At 37.8% G+C, this 12034-nt stretch overlaps 1 protein-coding gene across 1 annotated transcript in view; it reads right to left on the bottom strand.

The window, feature by feature from the left end:
* The window catches only part of LOC142338020 (uncharacterized), a 98489-nt gene extending 86812 nt beyond the window's left edge, over window positions 1-11677 (bottom strand). The window contains exons 1-2 of the mRNA XM_075387654.1: window positions 11597-11677; window positions 10971-11159 (exon numbers count right to left, since the gene is read on the bottom strand). Coding sequence (XP_075243769.1) covers window positions 10971-11159; window positions 11597-11677 — 270 coding nt within the window. The remainder of the gene's footprint in view (window positions 1-10970; window positions 11160-11596) is intronic.
* Window positions 11678-12034: the final 357 nt, after the last annotated feature.

Genomic DNA, 12034 nt, shown 5'->3' with positions numbered 1-12034 from the left:
CCCCCACTAAAGTGGGTCGGAACAAAAATAACTGTTTGCATAAATAAAGAAAATTTTCTTACAGATAATGTTTTATTAAAACTATTATAAAGTAAATTTTGCTTTTGTTTTTGAATTTATCATCTATTTTGTTCTATTTTGTATTAAGCCAATAAGATCTTATTGAACAATGAAGAGATCGCACCTTTTTTTGCAAATATTATATTCTTCCTTCGAGCACAACGCGCTGTATCAATATAAGTTTGTTGCGAACCTCTTTGACTGATATTAAGAATAACGCTTTCATAGGATAGAACTCTTCGAAGAAATTTTTAGCGCGAATGCTTTGGTAAATTAACTACTTTTTTGTTAAAATAGAGATGAGTTTAACCATTGGTCTTGCCGGCTTCCAAGTGCAGGCAGCAACCTCCAAATGTTTTGAAAAAATAGTTTTGTCCATTAAGTGGTTTTCATTGTTTCAATTTTTATCATCCAACCATTTATTTATTTTCCGGTATTCGCATTTTTTCAAAATCAGAAAACAAAAGTCGAATAAGTACTTGAATATCTATAGACTCTACTACTGAATTTATTGTTGATAACTATAAGAAATAAAAATCTGTCATATATTATTAATTCATAGACGAGAGAAGTTGGAACTTTTCAGGTTTATTTACGTCCAATCTTGCTGAAATTCTTGAAAAATAATTGGTTTCCCTTTTCATCTTCTACTGTGTGCCTCACTTTCAGCTTGCTCAAGAGCTTTTTTGGTTTCAGCTTGCTCATTCAGCATTCTCAGTCGGCTTTTTGATTCTTTTTGTTGGATATTTTTTCGATTAAAGGGATTCTTTTCTTTACAGATAAAAAAAATTATATATTAGTTTTCCTCTCAATTTTTTACCGTTGTTTATTTTTTAGCCTCAATATGAGTGAATGTACTCGTAATACACTACACAGGCTCTCTGTTTTTTTTTTTCATGCGAAATCGCAGTATGAAAAAATGTAATTAGATAGCTGCATTGAAACATTTTCCCGACTTTCCATTCCGGTTTTCTTATATCCATCGAAAAATTATGAAACTTTGAGGGAACGCGGAGTTCTTTTAAAAACTACTTGATGACAATGACAGGCGCGTGGTATGTTTTTAATTCACGCCTTGGTGCAACAAATTTACCTTCACGGAATTAATCTAAACTGTTGTTAAGGTAGAGTTAAGGTAAAATTACCCTAAATTAACTTTACTTTTTTAACAAAAAATTTGTAATGCCTAATTGTGTATTTTTACTAAAGTTACCAAAAATGCCGACGACTGCCAACCAAAAACAGACACATCTCGAAAACTCCTGTTCGAGTCGTAAAAATAGATAATAGACGAAGTCCCACGCTTGCCTCGAAAGATCTTTCAACATGGCGCTTATCTGCAGTTCTATAACTTACGCCAATGTTTTATCATATTACCAAATTCCACCACGTTCGAGGCGTCCACCGTTACGAATCCCTGAAAAGAGTGGAAGACTGGACAGAATATTTTTATATTCCACGGTTAGTGTACAGATGTTAATGAATGTTGTTGGGATTGGGGGGATGCTTAGGACTATTTTGATTGTGTATTATTAAAGTAAAATTAAATTTGATTCGTTTTGTTTCGCTTGTTTGTTGCTATAAAAGTTTTTGAGAAGTCGACTACTTCCGTCAGGTTTTGACAATAATTGTTGTGAGAATGCCGGGCTTTGTTAACGAGAAGTCACAGTGTCCTTGACATCGCCGGCCCCATTTGCAGGATTGCAAAGAAAGAATAAAACTGTCGGACTGCAGCGTGTTGAATCATCCGTAAAGTTGAAACAAGAAGTAAGATAAAATTGACTGTAATGAAATATAAGGGTACAAATTAAAGCTGGTGGTTCGTAAAAACGAGCCAACGAAATCAATAATCGGAAATACTAACCAAAAATACCTCCATTGTCAAAAGAAAGTAAGAGGGGTGGGTCTTAGACCTGCGAGAAAATAAAACCAATAATAAGTTGAAATGGGCTGGTGATAAAGGATGATCAATGGAACATAAATATGTGATGAATCGATCTGCTGGCTTGTAAATGAGAATCCAGAACGTAAGAGGGTGTAACGTGTTGATCAGAAGCCATGAAGGTTTGAGTAGCCACCTTTTCTTTAGATGGGCAAACTGTTGTCCCTAGATTTCCTATCTTTAAAGAGACTGTTTGTTTATGCCGAAATTTGGGTTTCATTCTGCGAAAACTTTGCTCAGTTTCACAACGGGTCTAATGCGTTCTCCGAAAGACGTCTTCAACTTAACTGATCGGACAGTCCCATCCGTGCCAGGGAAAACTTGAATAACTCTAGCCAAAGGCCAGAGGCCACGAGGGGTGAAATCTTCTAGAATCCATACCAAGTCGTCAACTTGTAAATTTTTCGACATCTTATGCCATTTACAACGTACTTGTTGAGTTGGTAAATACTCCCGTAGGAAACGATTCCAAAAGTGAGTTGCAATTTGTTGTGATGAACGCCAACTTTTTGAAAGATTCTTCTCTTTACCAATGAAGACGCAAGGAGACAAGTTAACGGATGAACGACCTAGGAGAAAATGATTTGGTGTCAGTGGTAAGGGGTCGTTTATATCATATGGAACATTTGTGAGAGGCCTGGAGTTCATGCTTGCCTCTATTTCGCAAGAAACTGTATTGAGAATTTCGTCAGTTAAAGTTCTCGAACCAATGACCTTGTAAAGTGATAGTTTAAAAATTTGTACCAATCTCTCCCAAATTCCACCGAAATGGGGGGCAGCTGGGGGATTAAATTTCCAATCTATCTCCACATTCATTAGATGTAGCTTAGCTGCTAATAATTTTGATTGTTTCAGTTCTGCGATGCTAGATTGCAGAGCGTTGTTTGAACCAACAAAAGACTTGCCACAATCTGAGACGAATTCGTTGGGTTTTCCTCTGCGGCAAACAAAACGCCTGATGCAGTTGATTGTAGAGTCTGTTGTGAGGTCATTCGAAACTTCAAGATGTACTGCTCTAACAACAAGACAGGTGAAGAGCAAAATATATCGGCTAGATAGCCTGCCATTGTTTTTAACAGGAAAGGGTCCTATGAAATCGAGACCAGTTGTTTCAAAGACAAACTGATTTTTCTTGGGTAATCTTTCCTCGGGTAAATCAGCCATTTGGCGGGTGCTAACATCTTGCAGCATTCTACGACATGGCAAACAGTGGCGTATAGTCTGTTTAACAACTGCTCTACAGCGAAGTATCCAATAAATAGTATTCCATGAGAGTGTTTCTAGTCTGCTCGGGACCACAATGACAATTAATTTCGTGTGTGTGTTGTATCAGCAGTTTAACTGCAGCATTGTTACCGTCAAGTATTATGGGATGACGAGCGGTCATCAAAAGACTTGCTTTTGTCAAGCGACCACGTGCTCTTATTAGGTTATTCTCGTCTAGGAAAGGCGATAGTGCTTTCAATCTGCTAGTACCAGAGACCTCAAGTCTTTTTTTCAACAACATGTATTCTGATTGAAAATCTTGTTTTTGAATATTGTGCATAACGTGCAGATAAGCTAATGTAATGTGCTAACTTCATTTCTGCGTTGCGTTTCCTACATTTGTCAGCAAAAAGAATACAGACTGCTATCACACGTATAATTTTGTTCCAACTGCTAAATCTTGTCGCGTCGACAATGTTTGATACAGTTGAGTTTACTGAAGAAAACGAAACAACCTTTACTTGTTGAGCTTGCAAAATTTCCTGTTTTGGCCACTCAGATCTTTTTTGACTCAAAAATGACGGTCCTGAAATCCATCGAGATTTTGATGTCATTTGCTCAACGCTATATCCTCGAGTTCCGTCATCTGCAGGGTTAGCTTTGGATGAAACGTACTTCCAATCGAAAGCGGAGGAGACATCTAGAATTTTGGCTATTCGGTTTGCAACAAATATTCTATGGCGCATTTCAGGTGTTCTCAGCCAGTACAGGACTGTAGTGCTGTCAGACCAAAAAACACAATCTGAAAACTCTATATCTTGTTCTTCTTTTATAAACTGGGCTAGTTGGGCTCCATATACAGCGGCTTGCAATTCCAGATTGGGGATAGTCATCCTTTTTATTGGGGCTACACGAGCCTTGCCCATAACAAATTTAACGGAGATCGATCGATCCGAGTACTCAATTCGCATGTACGAGACGGCAGATAGAGCGTATTCCGAAGCGTCAGTAAAGGCATGAAGCTCAATTGAGCTAATAGTTTTATCTAGGAAATAATTCCTAGGAATTTCGATGTCCTTAAATGCCGGAATTTCTTCCCTTAAACTACTGAAATCCTGGATGTTATCGAGTAAAAGGGGTTTGTCCCATTTTGGACCATGGTTCCAGGCGGCTTGTAAAACTTTTCGTAGACGAATTGTTAGGGGCGCTATGAACCCAAGGGGATCAAACAACGACGCCACCAACTTGAGTAATACTCTTTGAGTTATGTTGCCTGAAATCTGGATTTTTTGAAGTAGTTTACTTTCAATGACATAGCAATCTAATGCTGCGTTCCATGGTAATCCAAGTACCTTTTGGTACTGAGGGAGAGCGTTGTCTGGATGTAACCTTATTTTAGGTTCCACTGAATTTAGAAATTCAGGACTGCTTGAATTCCATTTGGTTAGGTTGAAACCTCCCTTAGAAAGAACTTTTCTCATTCCTTGCAGTATTTTTTCAGCATCTTCGAGTGAATTTGTGGAAACATAGAGATCATCCATGTAAATGTTGCGTTCTACATATTTGAGAGCATCTGGAAACTGTTCGTCGTTGTCACGAGCCGTTTTTCGCAAAGCATATGAGGCAATGCATGGTGAGTCAGTGGCTCCAAAAATGTGACTGGTGTACTCGTAAGTTTCAATACGACCATCATTGTTCCAAAGGAAGCGTAGGAATTTTCTGTCTTCGGGAGCTACCTTAACTTGCATGAACATTTGTTCAATATCAGCGGAAAGCGCTAATTTGTTCTCCCGGAATCTCAGAATTACACCGGTAAGATTGCTCAGCAAGTCTGGACCTTTCAGAAGATTAGAATTTAAGGACTGACCTTGAAACACACTTGATGCATTAGCGACACGGCGTACTTTTCCAGGTTTGTTCTCATTAGTCACGGGATGATGAGGAAGGAACGAAGTCTTTTCATCTGGTTGTTCTTTAATTTGATTAATTTTTGTGACATAGCCGTTCTGCAAGTCTTTCTCAAGCGTTTCCTCGTATTTTTGCTTTAATTCTAGATTATTTGAAAGTTTATTGTTGAGCTGATGAAGTTGTTTCTCCGCAAGCCATCTGTTATTTGGGAGATTGGCGTTCTCTTTCCAGAGAAGTCCAACTTCATAATGACCATTGACGAGTTTAGTGGTATTTTCTAAAATATCAAGGGCTCTTTTGTCATTTTTAGACATTGCTTTCTTGGATGATGCTATGCCTAAGTTTTCAATTTTCATCCAATCGGAGACCAACTTGAACATACTGTTGTCCATATTAGGATGGCTGTTTAGCTGAGTGAATTGAACTGGATTGCAATAATCTGGGATTAAGTCAGTTTTTCCAGCTCATGTCCAACCAAGTTGGGTTTCAACTCCCCATGGTGCGTTCTTGGGTCCTTTAACTATTTGTTTGTAGTGTATCAGATCTAGATTGTCAATTCCGAGAATGATGGAAACATTATTGTCCCCTATGTCTGGGAAACATATATGGTTGAGGTGTTCAAAGGAATCACAGAGGCGATTCAGTTTCTTTGTATCAACGGGTGACATATTGAGATCCGGAACGGCAACGACGTCTATTTGTTCGAATGGCTCTTCCCCTTGTAAGGGTCTAATTTGAAGTTTTACAGGTGCACAATCAATTTCTTTAGTCATATGATAGCCACTAATTGGCATTTTTCCAATAGTATTCATGTTTAAATTCAGATTTGTTGCAGTTGACCTCAGCAACAAGCTTTCGCAGCTACCATTGTCCAAATAAGCATAAGTATCCAAAACTTCATCACCATTTTTGAGTTGTACAGGAACAACGGCTACCTGTCCTGTTCCTTGTAAATTTAAAGTTTTCACATTAGACTTTTTTGAACCTGACTTAATAGCGAAACTATCGTGCAATAGAGTGTGGTGTTTCATACCGCAATTGTGGCTACGGCAAACGTTTTTGGAAGTGCACTTTTCTACGTGATGGTTTCCAAAACAGTTGAAACATAATCTAAGTTTTCTTATGTGCTCTCTGCGAATGCTTGCTGGGAGAGCTTGGAAGTGGGTACATTTGTATAGAAACTGGCAACTTTCATTGCTTGGGCAAAGTATCACAGGGGGTTGCCTGCCTTCAACTGTCAAGTTCCTGCTAGAACTGCTATTTGACTGTTTATATTGATTAGTTTTCCATCCACTTGTAGCTGATGTGTAGTTTTGTACACTCGGAGAAATTTTCCAGGACAATTTTGCGTGGCTTGATTGAAAAGTTTGGAGCCTAGAGTTTAAATCTCGACACGCTTTGGAGTAGTTCAGAAGCCAGTCAGAAAGTATCTGTAGAGATGGTTGCTGGAAGTCCTTTTCTAACACAAATTTGTTCCACTCAAGACGTACGGGATTGGGCATTTTTGCTAGCGCCACATTTAGGTTGGTAGTTGAATGAAGGTCGTGAACGAATCCTAATTGCTGAAAAGTATCCAAGATTGTCAAAAGAAAAGAAGAGAAGTGTGTGTAGCTCTCTGGATGGGATAAATTGGGTGATTTGAATCTATTCAGTTTCTCAAGGAAAGCGTTTACAATTCGCTTTGGATTCCCAAAGTGTTCTTGAAGGCGATGAAGTGCTGAAGCGTATAAGTCACCGTTGCAACCATAGCCGTCAACGAGGGCTTTCGCCTCACCTGTTAATAGTGATTGTAGGTGAATCATTTTTTCAGAAGATGTCATTGGTGCTCTGTCAATGGTAGCTTGAAAAATGCTGTACCATTTCATCCAGCTTATTGGATCACCATCAAAATGGTCCGCATGTAACTTGGGTACGGATTTTTGAAAGCAAGTAGACATTGAGGCACTGTGTATAGGAGCAAATGGCATCTGCGTAACTGAAGTGTTAGGAAAATTACTGAAGCTTGGCTGTGTTAATGGAAAAGAGTTATTTTGTCCAAGTGAGTTGGTATCAGTTGAGGGAAGTCCGCAAGGAAAAGTTGAGAACGATTGCTGAGATGCACTGCAGGGTGCAGCTGACATCTTACAATTTGAGGTGTATGAGGTGTTGTTGACAGGTAGAGTTGTACCACCGGGTGCAGTATAACCATAACTGACAAAACGCGAATTCGCAGCGGGCGCTGACGTATTGCTTTGAGTGGTGTGATCAGTCGAAAGAGTGTCGTCAAAGACAAAATGAGTCCGGCGTTGTTGTAAATGTGACAAGGTGTTGTCATGTGTTTCTATGTTCTCATTGGAGTTCAAGGATAATCCACCAGATGAGGTTTGCTGGAGAGGCCTCTTTGTCTCTTTAACGTGTTTTCGGAATAGTGTCAGAGTCTGTTTTATTTCTATCTTCAAACGACTGTGTTCTCTGGACATAATATCTTGTTCATCAGGCTCCAATCCACTGATTATGTCAATTACAACTGGTTCAAGCTTCTGCTGCATTTCCCTTATTTCATTAACTGTTTCCTCTAAAGTTTCGATATCTTCTGAGGACTCTATAGCAGCGATCAGGTAGTCAGTATGTAGTTTGATGTCATTTTCGATCATAAGTTTAGAGGTTTCCAAACGCTTCTGTTCATTTGACTTGGTTGCTGTTGAAGTACCAATGGATTGTTGAGTTAACATTGCTCCATCTGGGGAATCGGATGAACTGGTACTCATTTTGGGCACTGTATTGTTTGAGGTTGACCGCGTCTCAACCATTAATGAGAACTCAGAGTAGTTCAGACAAACCGAATAAAATCAGGAATGTTTGGTGGTAACAGTAGTAGTTTTTACCGCCAGAACCTACTGAAACCTATCGATATCAATGCCCTACGAGTGTGTGCCAAAAATGTTAATGAATGTTGTTGGGATTGGGGGGATGCTTAGGACTATTTTGATTGTGTATTATTAAAGTAAAATTAAATTTGATTCGTTTTGTTTCGCTTGTTTGTTGCTATAAAAGGTTTTTGAGAAGTCGACTACTTCCGTCAGGTTTTGACAATAATTGTTGTGAGAATGCCGGGCTTTGTTAACGAGAAGTCACAGTGTCCTTGACAACAGACTTTTAAGCGTGGAAATAGTGTAATAACGCGGGAAAACCGAAGAACAAAAGTGAAATTAAAAGTGCACATTTCGATTTCAAGGTGGAAATAAAAGTGGACATTTTGGTTTAACGGTGGAGTTAACAGCCGGCATTTCGAATTGAAGGTGAAATTTCCCGCGTTAAACTTTTTCGATCTTTGTAATTCTTGTCTAATATCAAAACAGTTTTATTGCACTGTTTATGGTTTGCTAATGCAATATTAACAATATACCACGGGTAATTCAAACGTTGATATAGTAAGATAATTAGATATTAAATGATTTTGGGATTTTAAAGACCCCTACGCATAATCATGGTAGTAATGTCTGTCAACTCCACTGAGTTGTCCAGTGATCCACAGTCGAACCTCTTTACCAGTTCCAGACTCAAATGAGACAGACAGCAACATGTCAACTGTCCCAACCAGGGTTGAAGTTAAAATCTGAAATTGTAAATGATCCATAGTTTATAACTACTCAGTTACTACCCAGTGAAACGAAACCTAGTCAAGTCATACTTGTTACACCTGGCCCAAAAATGCGACATCCTGACTGTCGAAAAAAGATAGAATTTTTCATCGAGATCTTGACTCGAACATTTTACCAAAACCATACTAAGTAGAATTACGAAGATTTGTTCATGCAAAAAATTCAAAAAAGACAAACATTGTTTAAGACCGCGGGAAACTTCAGCATTGGGTGGCAAATTAGGGGCTAATTTTTCAAATTTCCCAGAAGGTTGTAGCTTAGATAATGGATACGTAGGCATTAGAACTTGACTTTAAAGATGAAAGATTTGAAAATTGAGCAGGGGATAAAATGAAAATATTTACTCAGTTCAGCGTCTCAGTTAAAGTCCACCAAAATTCTTTTCTTGGGTCGAAGAATGTCCTCTCACGACATTTTATGATAGAGCGTGGAGATTTCAACAGTCCAGGAACAGCGGTTAACGTGTCATACAAATTTCTATCACCTCATAATAGGTCATATGTGGTGCTTCCCAGGTTGAGGTGTGCGTTAATGATCAGACCCATCCAGACTAAAATCAGTCATGATCAGACCCATCGAGACGATAATCTGCCATGATCAGACTTTAGCTCGTTTTTCATACGTGCTCGTTTTTGACTCGTTTTTAGTGTTGCCATGATCAGACCCATCCAGACCATAATCAGCCATGAACAGATTTTAGCTCGTTTTTAGAAATTGTGCTCGTTTTTACCTCGTTTTAAAACTTTTTGCTCGTTTTTACGGCGTTTAAAAATTTCTGCTCGTTTATAATTTTTTTCAGTAAGAAAGAATTCCAAAGTCTGGTTATAGATTTAGTTTTTTATTATGAAACAACTTTTAAGAACCAAAATTTTCTCTGGGCCTTGTAAATTAAGAGGAAAAATTGATAACTGATGAATGATATATTTTTTGTAAGAATAAAAAAAACAGTTGGGTTGTTACATAATAATAATAATAAAAGTAATAATAATAATAAATAAAGTCATTTCATACTGGAAAATCTCAAAAAGTTGTTCGTTAGTTCAACTGTAGATTTTTTCCGACAGTATTTAACCTATTTCATACTTTTGCTCGTTTATGATCAGAATTTAGCTCGTTAATGATCAGAATTTAGCTCGTTAATGATCAGAATTTAGCTCGTTCATGATCAGAATTTAGCTCGTTAATGATCAGACTTTAGCTCGTTAATGATCAGAATTTAGGCAGACTTTGACTAGGAAGCTCGTTCATGTAGGCAGACTTTATTATGATGCTCGTCCATGTAATCAAAAACGCAATTTACCCCCCCCCCCCTTGTGCGTTTTTTTAATTGTCTGATCATTAACGCACACCTCGACCTGGGTTAGTAAGTATACTAATGTCATATAGGATTTGTATGATATCTTAGTAGTCATACAAAGATCATACAAGAAATCAATTTTTTAAAGCTACTCCTAAAATGATCCAATCGTTTTTCCCGAAGTCATCATACAGGGATCATGCATGATTTCTCTGGCTTCCTTGTAGAATCGTCCTAAGAAATCGAGCATACACAATATGAAATTATATATGAACCTTGTATGAAATCAAATACCTTTAACCATTGCCGGGGACCGAATGTTTTAAATTAATTAAACTTTATCATTCTCACTCCTGTCAGTGGATGCACAAATGTCCACACGCGACACCAAACTTGCATTATAACACTCAGACAACATCGTTGGGACGTCGCCAATTTATTGATATAGTTATCGCAAGTAGGCTATATTGCGATAACTTGCGGCTAAATGAAGCTCGTTGGTATAACTCTAATAAACCTCAATTCATCAGCAATGAGTTAAGTGCACTATTCGCTGTCATTTTTGTTACAGAACCAAAAACGTGAGACTTTAATAAAAACGCAGTCCTTTCGTCATGAAGACTTCTTGAACGTTTTGAACATCCATTACCGTTATGTATATTTTTGGGCTGAACAAAAATCTAGCATTACATTACGTTTATCACAGAAGTCCACCTTTATATTTGTGACGAGCAAAAGTTCAGCTAAAAAATGGGTCGAGCTAAATTCAAATTGACCAATAAATTCGAGCTATCTATTTTTGGGTGAAGCAGGATGTTTTCATGAGTCGAGGCCTGAACTTTATTGGTATTTACCCGGTATCTATTAAAAAGAACTTGAAATCTTCATATCTCATTGGTAGGTTAGTTTTCTTTACCAAATCTGTGTAAGTTGCCACCATGAATGACGTCACAGGGCCTTTCTTCCCGTAAGCACTTGTGAGTTGCATGTAGAATGTGAAGTCCTGCCCAGCTACAAGACCAGTCACCTCATGAGATAGCAGACCAATGGCATTCAAAGTGCACGGACAAGATCCCCCAAGAGGCTGATTCCAAATTGTTATTGTCTTTAACAAAAAGATACCAAACGATGAATACCGTGTCAACATTATTCAAGCATTATTTCAAAAAATGCTTGTCTTGCTAAATAAATGCACAGGTTTAGACCTCAACTTTATGTAAAGACTTTATAATTTTATTACAGGGGTCCGATATTGACTATAAATACACGGTCCAGCTCCTATTTAAAGTCGAGGTAAAGTCTTTTCATGGTCCAGATAAAGACTTTTCATAACAAATTAAGGTCGAGCGTGCAGAAACAGGCAGTCCGCCTTCGATAAAGGGGTAGAATTTTGCCAACTAAATCATAAGAAATATTGAATTCTTAAGATAAATTCGATTTTGCAAGAAACCTATATTGCGAATTGCTTAAGTCCACTTGAACGATTAGGTCCAGCTAAAGTCTTTTCATGGGATGTTTGAGTCGAACGTGGTCTTTTCGTACCCCATTTCGGCCGAGCTCTGTCTTTTCATAAGTCGAGTTCTGAACCTGGGTGGGTTTCGAATAGCTGAATTTTTTATACATAATTTCCGCAAGGATGCAACTACAGTTCAAAACAACGCTCGAATTGTTTGGAAGTACAATGTCAAAAGTTCAATACGAAAAAAATTTAAAATTCAAGAACAGATTCATTTTCTTAGAACAAACATAATCTGAAGTACCATAAATTTTTGCTGCTTTAAATAAGGAAGTACCATAAATTTTTGCTGCTTTAAATAAGGATTTTTGCTGCTTTAAATAAGGATTTCAAATAAGGATTTCAATTTTTCCTCTGTCAACAACCTTAAAATGCTAAATTTTTTCTTGAGTGAAAGCGTTACAAAAACAATAAAAAGATTCGAGAAATCGAAAATTTTTCTGCTGCTAAAATTTACTAGCACT

Source organism: Convolutriloba macropyga, chromosome 4 (genome assembly GCF_964194025.1).
Source record: "Convolutriloba macropyga chromosome 4, txConMacr16.3, whole genome shotgun sequence".
NCBI classification, from domain to species: Eukaryota; Metazoa; Xenacoelomorpha; order Acoela; family Convolutidae; genus Convolutriloba; species Convolutriloba macropyga.
This window is presented reverse-complemented; position numbering and strand designations above follow the sequence as displayed.